Below are 24038 nucleotides of genomic sequence, written 5' to 3'. Positions count from 1 at the left end.
TCGGCGGTGGGGTGGGGTGGGGTGGGAGATATGTGTGTGGTTCACCAAACCTCTCTGACGGTTTCCTCACCGGTGAGCCTCCTCTATAAAGCACACCTTAGCGAATTACAAAGAATGGAAAGGAAGAAAAAAAACAGACGAAACACACTCCCAGGTGGTCATGCTGGAATTAAACTAGAAGTCACTCCCAGTAAAAGAGCTCACAAATCCCCAAATAGTTGGGAGATTAAACAACACGCTTCTAATGAACACATGGGTCCAAGAAGAAGTCTCAAGAGAAATTAAAACATTTATTTTTTTTCATCTAAATGGAAATACAACTTGGTGACATTGGTGGGACCCCAGTGAGAGCCGAGCACAGCCCAGGTCGTTCAGAACACTCAGCCCAGAGGGCTGCGGAAGGGTGACATGAGAACATGTGCACAGCTGCCGGCCAGGCGGGCTCCCTAACTGGAGGCTGGCAGAGACCACCGTCTGGCCTCCCTGCCCTCAGCACGCACCCCCTCCAGCCCATACCCTGCCAGCTCTCTGGCCCCAGGGCCAGCAGCTCAGCCTGACACCCGAGGCAGAGTGTGTGGCTGGACTTTGTTGCTTTTTAACCATCAGTTGCATCGCAGTTGAGACGACACACAGCCAGCCAGCCACGCACCTGCCTCTACAAGTGCAATTCAGCGACACTGATGATGGGCACCATTCTTCACGCTGCGCAATTCTAGGTGGTTCCTCCCTGATTAGCGTGAGCTCACTGTCCCCTATGGTTCCCAACTGATCTTTGAGTTGCTGTTGCCAATCTGATTCCATAAAAGTCGTTCTAAGGAAGCGTAAAGCTCACGAGTCTTCTCCATAGGACCGAACTACTGAATCATATGCTACATGGATCATGTGCCAACAAAAAGGAAGCCTAGTACTCAAGGCAGACATTTTTTCACTAGTTAAGTGAAACTATAATTTGGCTTTCAGAAGACGTCAGGGGATATTTTTGGTTTGAGGTTTAAAGATGATCTAAGGGCAGTAGTTTCAAGGGTTCATCCAACATTCATGGTCCAGGAAACCTGGCGCTCCTGGGAATTGGAAATTCTGTTCTGCATTCGATCCCTTTTGATTAGGACTCTTCTGTACAATTCCTGACCAGCATGTTGGTAGGCAGGCACCATCTCGTTCTTTGCGGGAGTAGAAAGCCTCATCTCTCCCCCAAAGAGCGGTGTGTGGTTTTGAACGGCTAACTCCACAGCTGGCAAAGGGGGCCGATGTTCAGGGGATCAATTAGTCACACATTCCGTGTCCCCCTCCTACCTCTGGTGTTCTGGGCGAATAGAAGAGGGCCATCAAAAAGTTTGTGGACAGATAGAAAGAAAAGGTAACAGAAAATGTCCACGACCTTATGGAAGGCCCCTCATGGTGACCAGTTACTGTGCTGTGAGCGGCCAGCTTTGCTAGCCGAGACACTTGTATCAAACTAGGGTGCAGAACTGAACATGCTATTGTGCCAGGTAACTGGGGTAGCCCATGAAACCCTGACCCCAAACCTCCAAACCAAGAAACCCATCTTATGAGGTCTTTAGTTGCATCTGCAGTCTCAGCAGGGGCTCCTTTGTGTGTGTGTGTGTGTGTGTGTGTGTGTGTGTGTGTGTCTGACTGTTATAAATATATCTGTCACATGATGTTTGTGGCCGGCTGCTTTGAGGGCAGGGTAGTAAGAAGTGGAAGAGGGGCCTCTGAAAACACTCACAGGTAAAGAAAAAACTGTAATATGTATTTCTAATATTCCTTAACAATCTAAAGATGCAATGCTAAAAACACATGCTTGTCTACGCCAAGAAATCTGGAAGACAGCGACCTGGTCGTCTGACTAGAAGAAACCCATATTTGTGCCCATTCCAAAGGTGAGCCAAGGAAATGTGGAAATTATCAAACGAATCTCATTGGTATCACATTCAAGTAAAACTTTACTAAAGATAATTCAAAAACCACTGCAGATGATTGACCTCCCTCTGCCTGGAGGGGAAAAAAAAGAATGAAGAAAGTTGAAGCTGCATGGAGACATTTAGCCCAGTGGACTCACGGTCTTCTCCAGCATCAGTCTCCATGACCCTGAGACCAGAAGAAATAGATGGTGCCCGGCTGTCCTGGCCAACTGAAAAAGGGATCCTATTAGAAGAATCTGGATAGATTGGGAGAAAAATGTGCAACAAAACTCAAAATTATGACGACTGTCTAACTGGTCAGACAGAGGGCCACTGAGGGACCACTGAGATGATGGCCTTTAGTCAGTCACCCTTCATTCAGGTCTGGAGCCGAAATTAGTCCCTTGGACCAAACCATAGACAGGTGTGTATTTAGGCACAGCAACGCCAGGGAAGCACAAACACCTCAGAAGAACCAACCACACGAGACTAAAACCGCAGCATTTACCCCACGACAAAGTTCAGAAGGGGTAGGAGGGCTGGAGAGAGGAGACTGAGTGAAAGTGGAAAGTGACTGTTAGGACTGCAATCCAAGGGACAAAGTGCGTCTGCATTCCTGAAGGGAAAGCCGATGGCCCCGTAAACCTGGACCCAGTCCACAACAAGAAGTTAAAGCAGCAGGACACTGACGGGGGAGTTGCCAGAGAGTGTGGCTGGATCCAGAAGGGGGCAGGGATGGGAGATATCATGGCTGAAAGCAGAGGTTTCCCTGGGTTCTACTAACTAGGCTGTGGGTCACAGCAAATGGTGGCTGACACGGTGACCCATGTAAATTCCAAAACCCGACATCTTGCTTCCACATGGAATGTGTACAAGAGACCACGAGGCAGGCATTCAAACAGAGCAAGGAGACACTGTGGCTTAAAGTCAGGAGCGTCTGCGTCCTTTTACTCAACTTCTACGAGGTGCAAGCTGAACCAGCGATTAGAGGAGATGAACCACAGGAAGAAGAACGCAGCATCTGGAGGAGAGAAGACTCACCAATCACCTATAATCTGCAGATGAACAAGTCTGTCTGCTGAAAACGAAGAGGCTCTGAAGCACTAACCGATAAAGGTCAGACTACAGCTTACAGGACGCGCTAGACACCAACGTGCAGGAAACAAAAATCCCAGCCACTGGACCAATATGTAACATTAGGATACACTGAGCAAAGACATGAAGTTCAAACACCTCTTTGAAGTCTTCCAAAGCGTAAAGGTCACCCTGAGGACAAGGTCCGCCTGGCCCGAGCCATCCTATCCTCACCTGCTTTACGTGCCTGTGAAGGCTGGGTCAAGGCACAGGAAGAAGAACCGAAATTTTAATGACAGTGTTGGCAAAAAAAAAAAAAAGAGCCAATAGACCACGGAGCGCCGGGAGAACCAACAAGTGTGTCTTAGAAGTACAGTTAAGTGGGGGTGGCGAGTGTTTTCTCAGGCACCTGGTCACGTGATCATGAAGGACCAGTCCCTGGAGAAGGACATCGTGCGTGGTATAGCACAGGGTCGCTGACAACCAGAGAGCCCCTCACGAAGATGGACGGACAGCAACGGGCTGGAGTACAGCCACAATGGTGAGGAAGGTTCCTTCTCTCACCACAGGTCTCTACGAGTCTGGACAAACCTAACGACACCTTACAACATCAACAACAATCTACAGTCTTTTGTTACTTTAATACCATAAACAGGTCATATGTGCTTTGCTCATGGCATTTTTATGTTTAATCTATTTAGAAAGAGAACCCAAAACCCACTGTGTTAAGTCAATCCTAACTTTAGTGATCCTATCGGACAGACTAAAGCCGTTGTCAGCACCTGTGAATTTCCAGGATTAGAAATCTTCATGGGGACAGACAGTCTCAACCTTCTCCCCTGGAGCTGCTAGTGGGTTCAAAATGCTGACCTTTGTGATGCAGCCCCACACCTAACCCACCGAGTCACAGAAAAACACAGGTCTGGGAGAAAAAGAAAAGCCATTCAGGAAATATCCCCCTTTCCCCCCTCCTGCCCAACACACAAACAGAAGCTAAAACCAAAAAAAGACCGCAGGAGAAAAAAATGCGAAGGGTCTATTCACCGTTCAGCATCCACAGCCACTTTTCACTCCACTCCTGGACCAGACTCCAGAGAACACCCACGCCTTCAGGAGGCGCCCCGGTTTGGGTGCTCCCTAGCCAGGTCTCACCGGATTCCCCTCAAGAAGGGGCCCTGGTGGCATTGTGAATTATGTGTTGGGCTGCTAACCGCAGTTTGAAACCACTAGCAGCTTCTCAGGAGAAAGATGAGGCTCTCTGTTCCTCTACGAGTTACAGCCTTGGAACCTGAAGGGGCAGCTCTACGCTGTCCTATGGAGCGGCAATGACCCCGAACTGACCTGATGGCGGTTGAGTTTGGTTTTGGGTTTTCCCATCAATCCCCTCACCATTTATTTCCCTCGAGTAAAAAGGCTTGGAAAGACGGCGGGGTGGGCGGCGTGGGTGAGGGTTCAGAAAGAGAGCGGGGAGGGTGAAGGAAGGGAGGAGGATGTGTAGGGTGGTGTGAAGGGTCAGAAAGAGGCAAGCTACAGCTTGCTTCTGAAAGGCCACGTTTCTGAGGGTGTGTTGTTCACACAAACACACAGATCAAAGAAAAGGTAGGTGGAGCTTAGGAGGGCATCTTTTCCTTAAAAACAGAAACCCCAAAGCAAACAGTATCCAAGTTAGGAGTGAGGGGCTGATGAGGACCTGGTCTATGGGGGGCGCTTTTCTGTGGACTGTGCCCGGTGAGACGTTGACCACCCTCACAAAGCCCACCTCCAATCAGAACCCAATGAGTCTGCCACCTCAGTCTGGGTTTTCTCCCAAAGTCTCATGGGAGGACCAGGGTCAGCACCCCAGCATCTCCCCCTGCAGGGGATGGTGGAACCCACCCCCTCCCCTCTCTGGACCCACAATGACTCCGACTTACAGCCTCGGTGAACAGCTAATCTGGGCTCTACAGATCCAAAACCCAGGTCCCCTTGCAAATCGGGGGAGACTTTGCAGTTCATCAGCCTCCCGAGGGATACAGCGCTTTCAGGTGCCTTCTGGGAGACTGGGGCAACGCTAGCTGATGGGGGGCTGTGACTCGGGCCCCCTGGGGAGCCGCTCTGCCCTCACCAGGAGGCGGTGCTGTCCTCCCAGGGCAGAGGGCTTTCTCGGAAGCCGCAGGGCAACCAGCAGCAGAGGGACGGCAGCAGCCGGATACTGTAGGGGACTCCAGGGGAAGAGGCCTGCATTCTGGCTGTGGCGGCGGGGAGGTGCCCGGAGCGGGGTGAACCCGGCCAGCCAGAGAGGACTGTCTGAGTTCAAGATTGCCAAGGTAAAAAGCAAACTTCTGCTCCTTTGCCATCCTCTAGGGACTATTCCAGATCTGGAAAGGCATGGCTACCCCTACTTCCTAATCCAAGAAGAGTTTGGAATTTGGGGCTCCCGAAGCTGGGTTTTTGACCTCGGTCACAGGAAAGCCTGGCCACTCATGCCCCAGACCTCTCTTAGCTGAGGATCAGTGGGGTCCCCATCTCCTGGGGGCCGTGCCCTGCTCCTCCCGCCCTCGGGCCCCACAAAGCCTCTACTCACAGCCTCCGTGCTTGCAGGCACGGGCCTGGGTTCTCTGGACGGCCATTCCTCGGTGGTCTCACAACACAGCCTGACTGGGTAAGGGATGGAGCCACAGGGGTGGGAGCTCCAACTTGAATGGGAGCCTTCTCCCTACTCCCGCCCGAACTGCCAGCGGGTGGGCCCCTCCCCCGACAAAGGCCTGATTGAGAGGGAGGTGACCTCAGTTTGAGGGGCGGACCGAGGAGCCCTGCAGGAAGAGCAGAGCAGAGTCCCTCTGGCCTGGCTTCAGCTCAGGACCTGGGGGCGGAGACAGGAGCGGAGGAGGGCAAGTGTGCTCAGGAGTCCCTGGGTAACCCAACTGCTGACATCTGAATGGCCACTACCCCCTCAGCCTGTTAGTCACCTGGGGTCCCAGCTCCCCCTTATCCTGCAAGCTGGGAGGGAGCAGAGCGGCACAGGCCAGCCCCTCCCGAAACGAAACGCAGAGTCCAGGCCTAGGAGGAAGGGGTGGGGGCTGTGGGGACAGACAGCAGACTGAGCCAGAGAAGTGGCAGTGAGCCGCCCCTCACCCTGGCCTTAGGCAAAGCCTTCTGGCTCCTGATGAGCCCCTCACTCACCAGCTGTTCCCCCCAGGGTCCTCTAGGGAGAGAGGCCAGGAACCGGGAACGGGGAGGGATGGGCAGCTGCGAGAAGGCAGGGATGAGATGGTTCATAGCAGAACCATCTATAACACCGACAGGCCACCCCACCCCCTGCCCCCACCGCCCCAGCTGCTTTCTGGAATCTCTTTTGCTGGTCTCAGCCCATCCCACCCCAAACAGACTCTACTTGTAAACAGCAAACCAGCCCTCCTCTCAGCGGAGATCAGCTTTGGGGGCTGCCATGGGGTGTGGGGTGGAGCTCCCGGGGCACCCCTGGCACCAGGCATCTCTGGGTCCTAAGAATTCCAACTGGTCTGCCCTCCCCTCAGGGAAGACAGGCAGCCAAGAATGTCCTTCCCTTTTCCTGACAACTGGCACCAGAGACACAATAGCCCTTCTGAGAGCCATCTGTCCTTGGGAAAGGGGCCGCTGCAGCTTCCCCTTCACAGGCACGTCAAGAACCCCCACGTCCACAGAGCGGTGCTGGCGGACCAGCACCAGGACCGGTCCTCCGAAGTCCAGGCTGGGAGGAGGAAGGGCAGGCGAGCGATGAGCCCCAAAGGCCTCTGTATTTCAACACCTCTTATCTCTCCTCCCCCCAGCTCCTTCCCGGTCTCTCTCCAAAGCAGAACCCAACAGCAAAAATAGCAGCTGTTCAGGGTGGGGAAAGGGCAGGGGCACCAACACAATGGGTTTATTTCTAGGGCCACACACCAGGGGCCCTGCAGGCCAGCAGCCTAGGCCTCCCGCTTGAAGACCCACAGGGCTCATCCTAGTCCAGCGCCCAACTCGGAGCCATTGAGTCGATGCGGACTCCTGATGTCCCTGTGGGTTTCTGAGACTGACTCTTCATGGGAGTAGAAAGCCCCGTCTTTCTCCCATGGCCACGGACTGCGGAACTTGTATTGGCAAAAGCAACATGCGGCCCAGCAGTTGAATCTAGAGCCTTAAATCTGCAACGTTAGGCCCAGCACTACCTCAGGATCCTTCATGCCAAGCAGAGGGGGTTCTAGAACAGTGATTCTCCAAGTGTGGTCTGGGGGCCCTGAGAGGGGCCCCAGGACAAAACGACTCTCTTAATACTACAAAGACACCTTTGAATGCCTTTTCAGTTCTCAATCTCCCTGGAGTGCCCAGGGTCACTGCCCAGAAATGAGATGGTACAAGCTGTCCCAACCGCCTGATTACAGAACAGGGAGGGGGGACACAGCCAGCTGCCTTTTCCTGAGAGTCAGACTCTAGAGACGTGCAAAAATGAAGACCAATGCCATACTTCTCACTCTGTTGTTTTGGAAAATTACTTTTCACACTACAGTATGTTAACACACAGTGGCTCTGTTACAAATTCTTAAATGCGTGAATTAAATAAACGGTTAAAACTTTCCGCTCCGAATCATACCAGAGTCGACGTCAACAGGCATCCTCCATACAAGCAAAAGCTCTTTGGAGTCCTCGGGCCCCAAAGTTAGAGATCAGCTCTTCTAGATGGTGCCCTGCAGGAGAAATGTGGGTGAGGAGACTAAGCTGTGCTCACAGGTGAGCACTTGAAATGCGGCCAGTCCAAACAAAATGTTCATTTATTTAAAATTTCACTTAAAACGGTGACCCGTGGGTTACAGGTCGGGCTGCCATCTGAAAGATCAACAGTTCAAAACCACCAGCCACTCCACTGGAGAAAGAAGGGGCTTTCTATTCCAGTAAAGACTTCCACAGTCTTGGAAAGCCACAGGGGCGGGGCGGCTCTCTACTGTCCTCTCGGGTCTCTGTGAGTAGGAAGGGACTTGATAGCAGTGAGTTTGGTTATGGTTCATTTTAGCTTTGGCGGTGCTATGGGGTAAACTTTGGGCTGCTAACCGTAAGGTTAGAAGTTCAAACCAACCAGCTGATCCAAGGGCAAGAGATGAGGTTGTCTGTTCTCATAAAGATACATGACATCTGAGAAACGCTAGAAAGGGTCACCATAGGTCAGAAGGGACTCGATGGCAGTGGCGGTGGCTTTGATAAGCGTAGCTGGCTGTAGTGGACAGAGCAGTTCTTCAAGGTCCTGGGAATCCTTTGATTTGAACAGTCTGGGTCCATTTTCCTTTCCTCAGAGTGGGAAGAGATCAGACCTGGCACACAGGCCTCCTTCAAAGGAGGAATTCAGAGAACTTCTCGAAGATGCCTGAGAGTTTTGATTTGTACATTCTGGGTCAATCTGTCTTTACACAGAGTGGGCAAGAGATAAGATGTGACATGCATTCCTCCAGCGCAGGAAAACCTACTCGAGCTAGGTCACTGGCCCTGGCTGGCAATTCTAACCAACGGTCGCAGCTGCTCCCTCAAACTTTGCAATGACTGCTTTATACCCTGTCCCCTCTGTGCCGGCTTCCCGAGGCAAGCCTCCCCCAGACGAGGGAAAACCTCTCAAACTTGCACCCCTATCTCTGGTGACATCAGAACCTTCCCTGCCTGCATGAGCTTCCCTCCTGGTTCAGCAGAGGGGCTGAGCTGCCCTCTTCTTTGTTTAGGAAGGTTGTTCCATGCATGTCCCAGACAACCCCCCACCCCACCCCAGACACACACCCCTACTCACACAGATCTGAGTTCTTCAGTACCTCCTTCCTGAAGGGCTCTCTCTCCGCCCCCTCGTACACCGCTCAGGGGTCCTCAACTTAAAAACTGTCTTCCTGTGTCATCTCTCCCAATGCTGCCTTCTCCAAACACAGCCAGACTCCCGAAAAGAGCCGCCACCTCCTCCTCCTCCTCCTGCCCCTCTCCTCCTTCAACCAGGCCAACGGCACCAGGAACCTCCTGCCACATGACTGAGTCCAGACGGCACATTTCAGCCTCATCGAATAGGCCTTCTGAGCTACACGTGTCTCTGATGGGCGCTGCCTCCCAAACAACGTTCTTCTCCAAGCAGCTATATTCTGTGGGGGTGGTCAGCACTGGGTGGCTAACTGAAAGGTTGACAGTTCAGACCCATGGTCAGAAAACTCTTGGGGGAGGAGGCCTGGGAATTTGCTCTCAGAAGGGAACAGCCTGGAAAAACCTACGGAGCCCCGTTCTCTGCACATACCAGGACACCCAGTGGTCTGGCTGGCAACTGCGAGCAGCACTGAGCCACAGTTCTCAGACAGCAAGCACGGTTCTCAGACAGCGGGCACCCATCACCAACATGGAGCACCCGCTCAGAGGTTCGTAGTATGCTCATAGGTATGCACGGCTGACACCCCAGTCAACTTTAGAAACATCTTCATCACCCCAAAAAGAAACTTCACGTCCTTTAGCTATGACCCTTTAGACCAGTGGTTCTCACCTGTGGGTTGTGACCCCTTTGGGGGGGGGGGTGCGGGTCGAACGACACTTTCACAGGGGTCACCCAATTCATAACAGTAGCAAAATTACAGTTTTGAAATAGCAATGAAATAATGTTATGGTTGGGGGGTCAGCACCACATGAGGAGCTGTGTGAAAGGGCTGCGGCCTGAGGAAGGTGGAGAACCGCTGCGCTACCCCCTTTGCCCTCGGTAGCCACCGCCCCATTTCCGCTTTGTAGATTTCCGTGTGCAGGACATCTCATGTTAATGGGATCATGTCACGTGTTGTCTTTTCAAGGCTCATCTGTGTTGTGGCACATTTCATGTGTTGTCGCATATTCTTTTTGTTGTTGCGACCCAAAGCAACCTTATGCCCAAGAGGGCGAAATGCTGCCTGCCCTGCGCCGCCCTCACAAGTGACCCCGTGCCTGGACCCATGGTGGCGGCCAGTGTCGATCCTGCTCATTGAAGGCCTTGCTCTTTCGCTGCCACTTTACTTTTACCAAGCATGATGTCCTTCCTCCAGCAAGTGCTCTCTCCTGAGAACACGTCCAAGTCACCTCCCACCATAATGCCACGTTGCATGTATGTTTCTTGATAAATACTTGGGTTGTTGCCACCTTTGGGCGATGAGGAATGATATTGCTGTAAAGATCCAGGGACACGGCTCCTCTCTCTTGGGTATACACACAGGAGGGGGAATGCTAGGTGGGGTATTTCATGTGGTAATAACTCCGAGGGTTCTGACACGCCTTCCCTAAACCTACCATCTGTTTGTGTTATAGCCATCCTAGAAGGGTGTGGCGTGCTTAGCTCATGGCTTTGATCTACATTTCCTCGGTGACTAATGATGTCAACTATCTTTTCCTGCGCTTATTGGTCATTTGCATCTCTTCCTTGGCAAAATGGCTGTTCAGCTCATTTGTTCAGTTTAAATGGGAATTGACTTTGTGTTTTGAGGCATCCCAGTGGCATAGTGGGCTGTGCGTTGGGCTGCTAACTCCAAGGACAGCAGTTCAAAACCACCCAGCTGCTATGAGGGGAAAGATGAGGCTTTCTACCCGGTAAAAAGTTACAGCCTCAGGAACCCACAGGGGCAGTTCTACCCTGTCTTACACAATCACTATGAGTCAGAACCCACTCAATGGCATGAGTTTGATATTGCAGGAGCTTTTGTGACATAGTAGTTAAGCAGTGAGCTGGTCCATAGTTCAACCTCCGGCCTCTTCGCACGTAAGAGATGACGCTGCTGATTCCTATAAAGATTGAGAGTCTTAGGAACCCAGAGAGCAGTTCTGCTCTGTCCTCTAGGGTGGCTGACTCCGAATCGACTCGACGGCCGTGGGTTGTTAACTGAGCTTTATGGTCTTCATCTATCCTGGATACAGGTCCCTATCAGATCGATGATCTGCAAACATCTTCCCCACTCTGTGGGCTGCCTTTTTGCTTTCTTGATCGTGGCCACGTCCGTCCTCTGAGCGACTTTGCCCTCCTGCCCTTCTGCCCCAGCCCTGGTCCTCCAATTCTATTTCCAACTGCGTCTCTAGGCCAACCCTCTGCTGAGCAGAGGCTGGGGGTTTCAATCCACTCAGAGAGAGGCCTGGCAGTCACTTCCACAAGGTGAATCCCTGAGAGCCCCACGTATCAGTACTGCCCTGAACACACGAAGTCCCCCTCAGTCCCCCTCGGCCCAATGGCCACAGGAAGGAGCTGTTACGCACACTCGCGCACGGGTTGTTTTTACACAGACCTGAGAGCTTGCTGCGCACACTGCCCTGCGACCTCTCGAGCGCAACAATAAAGCCATATACTTCACCGGAAAAAAATGACCAGTTTTTCCCTGCTGCCACTTTTCTGTTCCAAGATCCAGAGCAGGATCTGACAGGTGTGTTGACTCTCCACGTTTCCTATCAACCGATTCTGACCCACAGCAACCCCCTAGGACAGAGGCCCTTTGGCTTTCTGAGACTGTACGTCTTGACGGGAGCAGACAGCCTCGTCTTTCTCCCAGGAATGGCTGGCAGGTAGGCTCAAATGGTTGACCTTGCTCAACGCTTAATCCACTAAGCCACCAGAGGTCCTTTTCCATGTCTCTTAGATACCTACAACTTTTTTTTATGACCTGTATCTTTGGGAAGGGAACTAGCTGGCTATTTTGGAGAACTGATCTGGGGGACAAATACCACAGAGGCCACATGCATTGTGCTAGAGGTACGCGGTGTCCCTATCAGAAGTACATAACACATCTTATTACTGGCAGTGGTCATTAACCTTGATCCCTCTGTTAAGGGGATGTCTGCCAGATTTCTCCACTATAAAATTACTATTTTCCTTTTGCAACTAAGTAACTGCTGGGGGGTGGGGAGGGGAGGGCCATACTTGGCGATGCTGCAAGCATCCTGCGTCTCCTTCCGTGTGTTCACGAATGGGAACGTTCATCTGCGGACCTTGCCTGGAGCACTTACCACTACGTGTTCCCACGGGGATTCCTGATTTCCTCCAAGCTTCTGGCGCTTCTGTTCACTTGATGGTGTGAACTGGGTGATGTTTGAAGGAGCAGTTTATCCGTTTCACATATGCCACTATTCAGACAAGCTCTTTCCCCTCGTTCACTGGATCCCCTCCTTGTGACACCACCCATTCCCACTTCCTGTCTCCATTCTTCAGCCCCTCATAATCTGGCTGAACTTTGGCCTTGAGTCACTGCTGTCCCCTTGATCCCAAATAGGAGCCCCGGTGGGGCTGGTGGGTGAGTATACTAACCACAAGGTGGGTGGTTCAAACCTACCACCCACTCCTCAGCAGACAGATGAGATGGTCTTCTCCTGAAAAGATGTACAGCCTTGGAAACCCTATCTAGGGTAGCTATGAACTTGAGGGCAGTACTTTCTTTGTTTGCTGGATCCCAAACAGATTGTTCTAAGGGGTGTTATTGTTCCCCTTAGAGCAGTGGTTCTCAACCTTCCTCATGCCGCGACCCTTTCATACAGTTCCTCATGTGGTGGGGATCCCTCAACCATAACACAATTTTCACTGCTACTTCATGACTGTCATTTTGTTACAGTTGTTTTCTGATGGTCTTAGGCGAAGCCTGTGAAAGGGCCGTTCGAGCCCTAAAGGGGTTGCGACCCACAGGTTGAGAACCGCTGCCTGAGAGACTATTGTTTGGCTGAAAATGGAGCGATGGTGGTGAGTTCAACCCCAGGCCTGATGGTGAGTTTGGTTCCTTGCATTCTTTCCGTTGAGTAACTGGAGCTCCGTCACCTACGTAGCTACTCTCACCGTGCTTTTCGCTCAGTCCGGACGCACGGATATGGATTTCATTCTTCGGGATCTAACCCACTTATTATGTTGCTCAAATTCCTGCTTTGACCACTGGGAATGCTTTTAGGTTGGCTCCAGCGTCCTTTAAATCACCCTGCACCCCAGTATTTGTTTGAGAGGATCGCTGGCGTCATCATAGGTTACAAGTTGGGCCGTTAATTGCAAGGCCAGCAGTTCGAAGGCACTAGCCTCTCCTCGAGAGAAAGACAGGGCTTTCTACTCCCATAGAGTTACAGTCTCAGAAACTCACTGGGCGAGTTCGACCTGGCCTACAGGGTGGCTATGAGTCGGCATCGAGCAAGCACTTCCTTATTTTCTTGCCACCATAACGTAATCCAAAAGGCCTCTTGTATGTCCCCTGCCCACCACTTTTTCATGGAGCCCTGGCAGAGCTACCTTCTAAAACTGCTATCGCCTTGTGTGCCTCCTACTTCAAATCTCCCCAGGAAACAGCAAGGCCTTCCTGGCGACCCCAGAGGCCCTGGGAGAGGTCAGGGGCAATTCTTCCAGACTGAGGCTCTGACCCCTCTTTTTAAACTGCCTCCTGTCCCACCAGGATTTCAAACTGCAAGGCCTCCTGCAAGAAGGCGGGGCTTCCTGTGCTGCATTAGGAGGGAACTGGCTAGGAGGGCCCACCTGTGTTTCTGCACCCCTTATACCCCCTGCCAGCACCCCCACCAACGACCCTTGCCCCATACAGAAACTGCCAGTCTTTTACTCCAGCAAAAAACAAAAAGGCGCAGAAAGAACATACCAGGTAAGAAAACACAAAGACCAGCCACGTTGCCTGGGAAGGCTTTCCCTTCTCCTAGAAGTCTCGTAGTAAAATTCTCTTTGCGGGGGGAGAGTGTACAAGGGACTTTAGGTTCCCCTAAAGGACCCTAGCTGTCTGGCCCCCTCCCAAATGTCCTGAGGGCCCACATGACAAACCACACTAAGTGTGAGTGACAGACACTCCTTGATTTATCCCGGACACTGATAGGACCTTTTCCAACCTCCCAACCCACTTCCTGGCCTCAGGGCCTCCCTCTGACAAAGGGGACTAACATCCACTCTACAGATGTTACAGGACAGGCCACTCTGGAGCAGGCACAGTGCGAGGTGTGCAGGGGACAACTCAGAAATGGGCCATTCCTCTCTGACAGCTTGAAGCTTTCTGTCTCAAACACATCCTCTGCCATGAGTGGAGGCTGACTCACGGCGACCTAGAGGATGGGAGCAGAAAGCCTCATCTTTCTCCCAAGGTACGGCTGGTGGTTTCAAACTGCCGACCTTGAGGCCATATGCCCAATGCAAGAACCACTACTCCACCAGGGCTCCCGCTTTCAATTTTGTGGGGGCATAACACATGTACATAAATAGTGATACTGTGAAGTACCTTCCAGTAAGAGCAGTCATTTGGAGAATTTCAGTAAAGCTGGAGCTGGGGCAGTCTTTCAAACTTTGAGGCAACATGTGATCTGAAACTTGAGATGGGTGGGCTTGGGGCCCGTGGGTGGTGCGAACAGTTCAACACTTGACTACCGGCTGTAAGGCTGGAGGTGAGTATCCAGCCAGAGGTGTCTTGGAGGCCAGGCTTAGTGACCTGCTTCTGAAAGGTCACAGCTTGGAAACTGCTATGGGGCAGTGCTACCCTGTAACATGAAGGGCTCCCAGAGTTGCAGTCAGCTCAATAACAACTCAGAGCAATGTGCCACCTGGGGTTCAGCTCAGACTCGGGGGGCGGGGGGGGGGCGGCCACGGTGGGTGGCAGGGGCGTGGGCGTGGTGAGAAGGCTCTGCGCGGATATACAAACAGAATGACTCAGTGTAGCTGGGACTGAGGACATATGAAAAGGGCGGTTTCCTGCCTCCTGGCTCATGCCAGTAACCAGCGGTCTCCTACCCACTGGCCCAGTTAAGAGAATCAGCATCTTTCCAGCATCCTGGTGTAACCAGAGACGGAGCCTGGGTCCCACAGGAGGCAGAGGGGTTGGGGAGGTGAGGGAGGTGGGGATGGCAGAACCCACTACTGAACGCAAGCTACCTGCTCTTAATGTGGGACAAAGGGGGCCTGGGAGGAGATAGCACCTGGGGGTTACTAAGCTCCATCTGCAGGCCCAGGAGTGTCCCATTCAAGCCCAGCCCCCAGGGCCCACTCTCCCAGGCTTCAGAACCTGGCTTCTTCCTTTAAAGGGGACAGGCTGTTAATTCGAGCACTCTGTATGCAGCCAGGTACCAGAGCCCTAAGATGATTTTTCTCTAAGCTGTGTATATGTGTGTGTGTGTGTGTGTGTGTGTCTTTCCGGGTTCCTCTTCTGGTTCAGCTCCATTGCACGAGTCTTAGGAAGCCTAGAACCCCTATATCTGTCTCCTCTCTCCCTGCAGAGCAGAGAGAGGATGAGATCAGTGCTAGAAGGGTCCCAAGTGCAGGGCGGGGAAGGCCTGGGCCTTTGAAGTCGCCTTCCTTCCCTGGAGCCTGCAGGCTTCCCAGGGAGCAGTGCAGGGAGAGGAAGGCTCAGCAGAACAAGAGCTGCCGCCTTCTTCTCGCCTGGGGGGCAGGAAGTGAGGTGCTGTCTACAGAGGAAGTGAGAGGCAAACAGCCCCCAACTTCCCCTGTCGAGCCCAAGCCCGTTCCTACTCAGCTCGGCCCCTTCCCAGAGTAGAACTGTCCCCTAGGGTTTCCAAGACTGACTCTTTACACAAGCACACCAGCCACATCTCTGGATGCAGCGAAGCCCTTAACTACTTCACCTCGGGGCTCCCTGCCTGAAGACGGGGAGCTGGGGAGATACATTGTGATGGGGCGAGGGTGGCACAAAAGGGGGTCTCTAGCCTTGGACGCAACCAGGCTCAAGGGACCCAGGATGTCCCAATGGAGCAGTGAAGGGGGAGGCTAAGAAGGTGAGCACTCAACTTTCCAGGTCACAAGGTGCACCTGCAGCCCTGGCCAAGGCTTCCACTCCCCAGCACCAGGCCACGTGCCTCCCACACCAGACATATGCGCACACATGTGCACATCACAGGGCAGGTCCTTGGAGCAGTTGCCTTACCGCAGGTGTTCTTTCTCTGCAGTCCTTATCGTGACTAGTTTCCCGACTACAGGCTATCATGCTACACTTGCAGCCCCCAGAGAGTTGAATACATATCCTCCCAGCCCCCATGCCAAGATCACCACTGTATCGTGGAGTCTAGCACCGGGCCTGGTCTTTAGTAAGCCCTACGATACCTGTTGGCTGAATGAATGGGCTGGTGGACTGGTTGAGGCTTGAAAAAGTCTCTCTCTCTCTCTCTCTCACACACACACACACACACACACACACACACACACCTAGCTATTGCCAACAGGGCACAGGAGCAGATGGCATCCAGTTGGGCAAGGGGGAAAACCATAGATATTTGTATTTGCTTGTCCACGGGAAAGAAACTTGGAAAGGATGTCTACGAAGCTACTACATGACTGAGGAGGGAGAAGTGAATGGAAAGGGGAGTGAGATTTCTTCACGTATGCCTTTTTATATCATGTTTTACTTTGGAGCCGTATGAAAACATTTGCTAGTGAAAAGATACAGAAAATATCAACTTGATGAGCATTAAAGTCCCTCCAAACATGGTCGTCCCCAGTTCTACACCGCTCCCGCTTCTGCAGTAGGGAGGAAAGGGCCAGGCTCCTAGGACACAGGCGCGGGACGAGTTCTGGCCAGGTGACTGTGGAGATGCTGACCAAGGCATATCAGGGCTGTCGCTCCCTTCCTTCCCCAGAAACCTCTCCCTGGGCAGGAAGAGAGGCTCTCCTGCCCCCATGCTGTGGGGATGGGAGTCTCAAACAACTCAGAAGTGGTCAGGGCCCTTCCTCCAGAGTACGAGCTAGGTTCCTCCTGGCTCCCTGGGAAGGTGGCTAAGGGCAGGCCACAGGCAGAGGCAGGGGCAGGAGGTTGGGCAAGGGGAGAGTTCAGGGCAGGTGTGGGTGGGATGGGGCACATGGCTACGGAAGACACCGGGGTTGCTGTGGACAGGTTCTGGGGGCATCCCAACAGATCCTCCCACAAAAGGGCCCATTGCAACCCCCCACAGCAAGCCAGCTGGGGTTGAGGTCAATCAGCTTCTGGGAACTGCAGGTACTAAGGACCCTTCCCTCACTGATCCTCCCAGGAAAGGCCTCGTCACCCCCCACCCCCCCACCCATCCCTCCTCACCTAGCGGTACGAACAAGGGCCACGGTTAACTCCAGGCTGAAGGGCCTGAGGGTGAGACCTGCAGACCAGGGTCCCAAGCAGCACCCACCACAGGAGCAGTGGAGGGGGGGGTGGCTTCTCTTTTTTTTCCTAAATACCTTTCATGGATTTTTCAAATTCATTGAGCGCTGCAGACCTCCCAGTGCTCCAGGACTAGCCTGGGTTGGGGGGCAGCACGTGATGGGGGCCTTCTCAGTGGCTGCTGGGTTTTTAGAAATCAGTAATAACAGCACTGATAATTCGTCTTAATAACAGTCTGGCACTCTCGGGCCGCTTTCATCTGCATAACACCCAGAGCTGGGAAAATGGTAATTATCAAGCAGGTGCCACGCCCCGATGGTGGGGTGTTATTAATCTATCAGCACAGGCTCAGAGGCCAGGGGAGGCTTCCCCTCACACCAGCTAAGACTGCAGGTGCCAAAAGCCGGGGAAGATACTGAAGACAGAGCTACCCCCTTCAGGGTTAACCAGAAAGACCCCTGGTGCTGCCCAAGGCCCCTCCCCAGGCTGTAGCCCCCCCCCCCCCAGCACTAAAAACCAGGTCGCCAGCTACCCTGGGCCGCTGAGCCACCCCTCCACTGGGCTCCAACACAGGCTAAGTGAGGGCTCAGCTGTGCCTGCCTCATGCTGTGGGGATAGTCCATGAAGTGGGTTCGGGGCGGAGCAGATCAGGAAGTGAGGGGGCTCCCCTTGAGGGGCCCGAGAGCATCGCTGCAGTCCTCTTTGCTCCCCAAGTTTGAGTATCTTCCCTAGACCCAGGCCTGGCTGACCTATGCCTTCCCCCAAGAGGGCAGTGGAAGGTGGGTAGTCACAGGAGACTGGGCCATTCCCCCCATGGCCACAGAGGGGAGAGCAGAGAAACAGCCTACATCTGATGGGAGGAGGAGACAGAGGCTTGCCTCTCCAATCCACCTAGAGCTGACTGTGTGCCTGGCATCACCAGAGATGCTGGGAGCAGACAAAAGCCTGGCTCTGGAGAAACGATAAGGGGGAAGCCAGGCAGCGAGCCATGCCCTTGTCCTCCACCCCTCCTGGCAGCTTCAGGGGAGAACGTCCTGGGTCTTGTCCTGAGGGATGATTTTCCTCAGCGTGTGAAAGAGTGGAGCAGAGCCCCAGGGTGGGGGGTGGGGGAGGCGGGGCAGGGAGGCTTCCCTCCACAGGCCCAGTTCTCAGCAATGTCAGGGGCAGAATGGCCCTCTGCGTCACATGTATCCCAGGAAAGGAAGGCCACATGGCTCCAGAGCACACTAGCCTGGAGTCGGGGTGGGGGTGGAGCCTCTGACACTCACCTCGGTCTGAATCACTCCTCCCCTGGACTTCACGTCCCCCATTTTCAACACCAGGGCATTGGACTAGACAGTCTCCAGGATTCCTTCCAGCCTGTGACCCTGCGTTGTTTTGATGTGGTGGCGGATCCCAGATAATTTACATAAATTAGCATGTTCAATCAGAAACTCCCAACCTCCAAGTCTAGAAAACCCAATCAGTCTATTGGTGTCACCAGCCTGCCTCAGGGAGAGCCTGCTGGGTTTGGGTAAGGGTGGTGGTGACCCAAGAAAGGACCTGGGTGGGCAGCAAGAGCGGGAAGCCTTTGTTCTAGAGCTACAGTTTCTAGTGACGCAGGATGGATGGGGCCATCGGGCCAGGGTCTTGTCCCCTCTTGCTTCTATTTGGGCCTCTATCTGGGCAGCCTTGAAGCCACACCCTGGAGGGCACAGCATTCTGCCTGGCAACAGCTGCATCCTCCCTGCCACCAACAGTGACTTCACTACCAGCCACTTCCAGGGAATCTGACTTCTCCCAGGGAGTGCCCATTAGCCACGGAGAAGGCTTGTTACATAGAGCTCTACCTCCCACGGGCCGCAGGGCCCAGGACAAGGGAGGCCGGCTCCCCAGGCGTGGATCAGCCAGCAGAGGACAGAGCCTTGCAGGAGACTGGCCCTATGTCTATGCCAAGCCCAGGCCTCGCTCACCCCCACCTGGCCTGCAACATTCCCCTGGGCACCTGGGAGACTAGGATGAAAACAAACATGGAGAACGTGAAGGCCTTTGGCTCTTGGGCTGGAGAGCAAGTCCCAACCTGGAGAGCCTGACTCCTGAGAAAGCTAACTCTGGGAGGGATGGTGCTTGGGAAAAGGTGGGCTGGCGGCCTCACCTGTTGCCATTAGATTGGCATGGATGGGCTGGGTGAGGGCATGACCTCCCCCCTCCACCAGGCCTTTCACCAGGGAGTTGGCTGTAGGGATGAGGTGGGCAGGGCGAGGGGGGGTAATGGGCCAGTGCGGTGGGGCCCTCCTTGCCCTCTTATAAGAGGGCAGATGAGTGTGCTGTGCTCTCTGGCCCAGATCCTAAAACAAGTCCCAACAGCTGAGATGCAAACTGGCTCCTGGGAATCTGCTTACCCTGCTGGCCCTTGGCTGCCTTCTCCTCTCCCAACCCCTCCCCGAAGGCCCAGCTCAAAGACTGGCCCCGCCAGGATGTCTCACCAGAAGCCTTAATGGGTGGGCCAAACCCAAGCCAGCACGAGTTCATACCCCAAGGCACCAGGGATGCACAGTCAGTGCTGTTCTAAGCAGGACGAGGGCGTCTGCTCTGCCCCACCCACCGTTCTCATGCTAAGCAAATGCACTTTAGAACCTCACAGACCGACATCTTTAATGCTCCACACCTGGGCCACCAGCTTCCAGCCCCTGCCAAGGGATCTCTTCCCTCCAGGGTCAATTATCAGTGGAACCACACAATGCCAAGATGGGGAAGGCAATGTAAGAGCCTTCTTCTAGTTCAACTCCTGAGTTTTACAGAGCTCTGAGGCCAATCAGCTCTCTCTGCTCCCTCCAGCCTTGAAGGAGAAAGAAGGGGGAGCTGGGACACCCCAGGTGACTGATGAGGCTGAGGGGATAATGGCCATTCAGATGTCAGCAGTTGGGCTCCAGGAGCCTTGGTCCTCAGGTTACCCAGGGACTCCTGAGCACACTTGCCCTCTTTCATGTCCTCTGCGCTCCTAGCCTCCTTCTGTTCACTCCTACAGTCCAGGAAAGCAGGCCGAGAGGCAAACTATCTTGGGCAAAGCACTCATTCAGCCAGCTAGGAAAGTTCTCATAACGCAGGGTTTTGCCAGTCAGTGGTAGAAGAGCCTTCTTCCTCGAGGTCCAAGCCAGCGGCCCCTCCTGGTTTCTGCTCGCAGGAGGCCTGAGCTGGGGAAGCTGGAGGGCCGAAGCAACCTTTGAAAACCACATTCAGCTTTGTGGGGAGCTCTCTCCATATAGGAACGTGTGTGGGTTTCTCTGGGGTAGGATACTCACTGACCCTAGGCTGTTTTTAAGACGAGAGGTTTGATTTCAGAAGGGAATTTTGATTTCACCCTTCCTGGCAGACTAAGGGTCTCCGAGCCAGCTGGCATAATCTCTGCCCATGAGGGCCAGTTGCCGGATTCATTTCCCCCAAAGTACTGACCGAAGAATGGCTAGGCCTTGAGCTGCTGTTTACTGTCCCCAGGACCGCCCGTCCTAGGCTTCTGCTTTCAGTCACTTCCTCAGGCTGACAATGGTCCTTATGGGGCAGGGGAGAAGTGACAGGAAGGGGTAAGCCCAAGATCCTGGGCTCCTAAGGCAGGTAGCGGCTTAAGAAGCCGCCTCTGGACAGGCTGATGGGCCCTGGGCTCTGACACCAGGAAGGTCAAGTCTGTAGGGAACGTGGGCCCTCTATGCCCTTGGGGCAATGTCTGGGCTGGAAAAACCACCGGGCCTCGGGCGTCGGATAAAGAGAGGAGATAGGATCCGGGAGCCGCTCTCAGGGCCACGCCAGACCAGCGGAGTGTCGGGCACCGATGAATTCTCTGCATTCTTCAGGCACCGCAGCCAGAAGCCAGAGAGCCTTTACTGCAGGAGCTGCCCTGGCTCCACTCCCTGCCCAGCCCCTCTCCTTCCCGTCCCTCTCCCTCCTTCCCGCAGCCCCTCCAAGCCTGGTAGTTCCTGGAGACCCTGGTCTCTCCCCGCCTCCCCCACACCGTACCTTCCCAGGATACTGGGACTGAAGAGAGTACTAAGGGGAGCCCCAGATCGCCTCCGCGCCTGCGCTTTGGGGAGAACCACCCCGTTTCCCCACCCCACTCCCCCTCGCGCCCCGCCCCGGGCACTGCTAAGCTGGGCTCCCAGACAGAGGGATGCGGATGGGGTGGGGTGCTCAGCCGGGGCAAGGTCAGTGCTGTAAGGAGGAAGATCGGCCCCCGGAACATCCCCTTCTCCCTAAAGTTTCCCTTCCGGGGCTACGGAGTGTGCGCGAGGATGGCGCGGGGGGCGGGAATGGGTAGGGTGGGTGGGGGTGGACAGAGTCGCAGTCGGGCCCCCAGGGGAGAGTGCGGCGGGAGGGAGGGGCAGGCAGCGAGGTCCGCGCTGGAAGCCGCGACGCCCCCCTTCGGCCCAAAGCTGCCACGAGAGCCTTACCCCTCGAGCCCCCATCCCCCCCGACCCGGAGCTTGCAGAGACACCCCCCGCTCCCCCCCCCACACACGCCGCCCTTTACATTCCAAGCAGGCCCTGAACTCACCGAAATCAGGTGTTCAGATGGGCCAAAGCAGGCCAGATCCACCGGGTCCATGGCCGCGGATCAGGGGCGGGGGGGCAGAGAAAAGGGGTGGGGGTTGCTGGGGCCGCCTCTTGATGTCAAGGCTTTAAAGGGGCCAGTGAGCCCCGCCCCTCACCTAGACTCCGCCTCCCTCTCCCCGCGCAGCCAATCCACGCTCATTGTGGATGCGCGCCCCTCCCAGCCCCCTCCAGATGTTCCCAGGACGAGAGCGAAGTCTGCCCGGTCGGCGCGCGCTGCTTCCGCCCTGGAGGGCGAGCTTCCCCTCCCTCCCCCCGCCCCCAGCGCAAATGCTGTGCCAGGGCCGCCTGGGTTGGGCCGACCTCCCCAGTGGCGGGCTAGGGGCTCCAGGCTGGACCTGGCTGGGAGGCATCATTTTGGACGGAGAAAACTAAGTCCCTGCGCGCGCGGGCCTACCGGCAGGCGCGTCGACTTCTGGGGCGGCTGGCCGTGCACGTGTATCTGTGGATGTGTCACTGTAATTTGCCATTCTGTGTACATATTGGGTGCAAATCCTTGAGAAAAGGCTTGAGTGCCTCCTTAGCTTTAAATGCTTTTGCCTCCCCTTAACCCCCTTCCGCATCAGGTCTTCCCAGTTATCAGGAAAACTGGTCGCCAGCACAGGCTCCGCATTCCTTAGCAGAGCTGGCCGGTCCTCGCCGATTTTTTGGAGGGAAAGTTGTGCAGATACAGCCTTTCAATCTCAGTGAGGGCAAGTCAACGAGGGAAGACCAAACAGCCCACTCGGGCCCCCTGCAGACCCTCAGGACTGCTTTCAATAGCAGTCTCATTGCACCTTGCTTAAATATGTTTGCCCTTGTCTGGCCACCGCTGATCCTCACAACCTGTATTGGTCTGAATGGCCCAGAAATGCAGGTTCTGAGCAATGCAAAGGAATCCCTAGGCACCGTCCCTGCCGCTTCATTAATATTGGTTTTTGTTGTGGGCACAAACAGGATTGTGATTTAGAGCAACATCTGAGCCCAAGAAAGGCACATAACAGCTGAGGGAACGGGGAAGTGCTCTGATTGGTTAGGATTAACCAAGGGCTCATCTCTGAAGGAGGCTTCTTAAAATGTGATTAGAAGGGCAGAGAGAAATTTGAGTAGGATCCAGGCAGGCTAAGAACATAAGGACAGTCGGCCAGGAAAGAGCCAATTGTAGGCAACAGTGAGCAAATCACCTTGGGAGAGTGGAAGAAGTTAAAGAGGAGGGTTTGTACAGAAATCAGAGTGAGGATAAGCATTTGACCAGGGAGATGATACAGATGCCCTTTGGGATCTTGGGCATAGGGGTGGTGGTGGTGTTAGGTGCGGCCAAGGAGGTTCCTACTCATAGAGACCTGGTACACAACAGTGAAACACCCACCTCCCAGGCCTGCCCCTTCCTCACAGTGGAAGCCCATTGGAGCCCATTGTTACAGCCACCGTGTCAGTCCGGCTCGGTGAGTCTTCCTCCTGTTCATTGACCTTTTATTTTACAAAGCACAGGGGGCAGCCTAAAAGTTGTCATAGTGATAGGTCCCACTTCTCCCACCTTTTAGCTTTAGAGAGAAAAAAAATGGTTTTCATAGATTTAGCCTTCACATACAATAAGAATGCAACAGATCTTAAAGTGTTCTTTCTGTTTGGATTCCAACAACAATGGACGCTCAGACAACCAACACCCCAAATTCAAACTCTTAAACTCGCTGCCACCCAGTTGGTGCCGACTCCGTGACCCTCTAGGACAGGATAGAATGGCACCTGTGGGTTTCTGAGACGCTAACTCTTGATAGGAGTAGAAAACTACAGGCGGTCTCCTTTGCAGAGGCTGGTGGTTTTAAACTGCTGACCTTGCAGATTGCAGCCCAGTGTGTAACCACTATACCACCAGGGCTCCTGTTACACCCAAAACCAGATCCAAAGATTCCAGAAAGAAAGATACAGCTCTAGAAAGTCTCTCATGTCCCCTTAGAGTCAAAGCCCCTGCACCCACCAGTGCTTTCTCCCAGCAACTTTCTGCATTGTTTGGCCTGTTCTTGGATTTCACATAAGCGGGTCATGCCATCTGCAGTTTTTTGTTTTAAATCTGGTTTATTTAGCTTAATAATGTTGTTTGAGATCCATCTATGTATTTCAGTAGTTCATTTTTTATTGCTGAGTAAGATTTCAGAATGTGGAAAAGGGCGATGGAAGAATTGGTGCATTGGAATTGTGGTGCTGGCGAGGAATATTGAACATACCATGGACTGCCCAAAGGACAAACCCTCTGTTGGAAGAAGTCTGCCCAGAGGGCCCCTTATAGGCAAGGATGGCGACAGTCTGTCTTAGACACTTTGGGTGTATTGTCAGGAGAGACTGACCAATCCCTGGAGAAGGACCTCAGGCTTAGGCAGCAAGAAAGAGGACGGCCCTCCAAGAGCTGGACTGACCCCTTGGCTACAGCAGGGGCTCAGCCACAGGAGGCAGTGGGA

The 24038-nt window shown here is 53.9% G+C and overlaps 1 protein-coding gene across 4 annotated transcripts in view; it reads right to left on the bottom strand.

Annotated features, from left to right (window-relative positions):
• Nucleotides 1-21646, bottom strand: part of NCKAP5L (NCK associated protein 5 like) — a 35262-nt gene extending 13616 nt beyond the window's left edge. For 2 of the 4 annotated variants that reach the window (XM_075551722.1, XM_075551721.1), the window contains exon 1: nt 21548-21641. Coding sequence is in view for 2 of the 4 variants with exons in the window: in XM_075551719.1 (XP_075407834.1) it covers nt 5542-5587 (46 nt within the window). In the remaining 2 variants the exon portion in view is untranslated. Of the gene's footprint in view, nt 1-5541; nt 5677-7563; nt 7658-21547 lie in introns of those variants that run through there. The other 2 variants (XM_075551720.1, XM_075551719.1) reach the window with 2 other exon arrangements.
• Nucleotides 21647-24038: the final 2392 nt, after the last annotated feature.

This window comes from Tenrec ecaudatus, chromosome 6, assembly GCF_050624435.1.
Source record: "Tenrec ecaudatus isolate mTenEca1 chromosome 6, mTenEca1.hap1, whole genome shotgun sequence".
Classification (NCBI taxonomy): Eukaryota; Metazoa; Chordata; class Mammalia; order Afrosoricida; family Tenrecidae; genus Tenrec; species Tenrec ecaudatus.
Note: the sequence above shows the minus strand (reverse complement) of the source record. Positions and strands in the feature narration are given on the sequence as shown.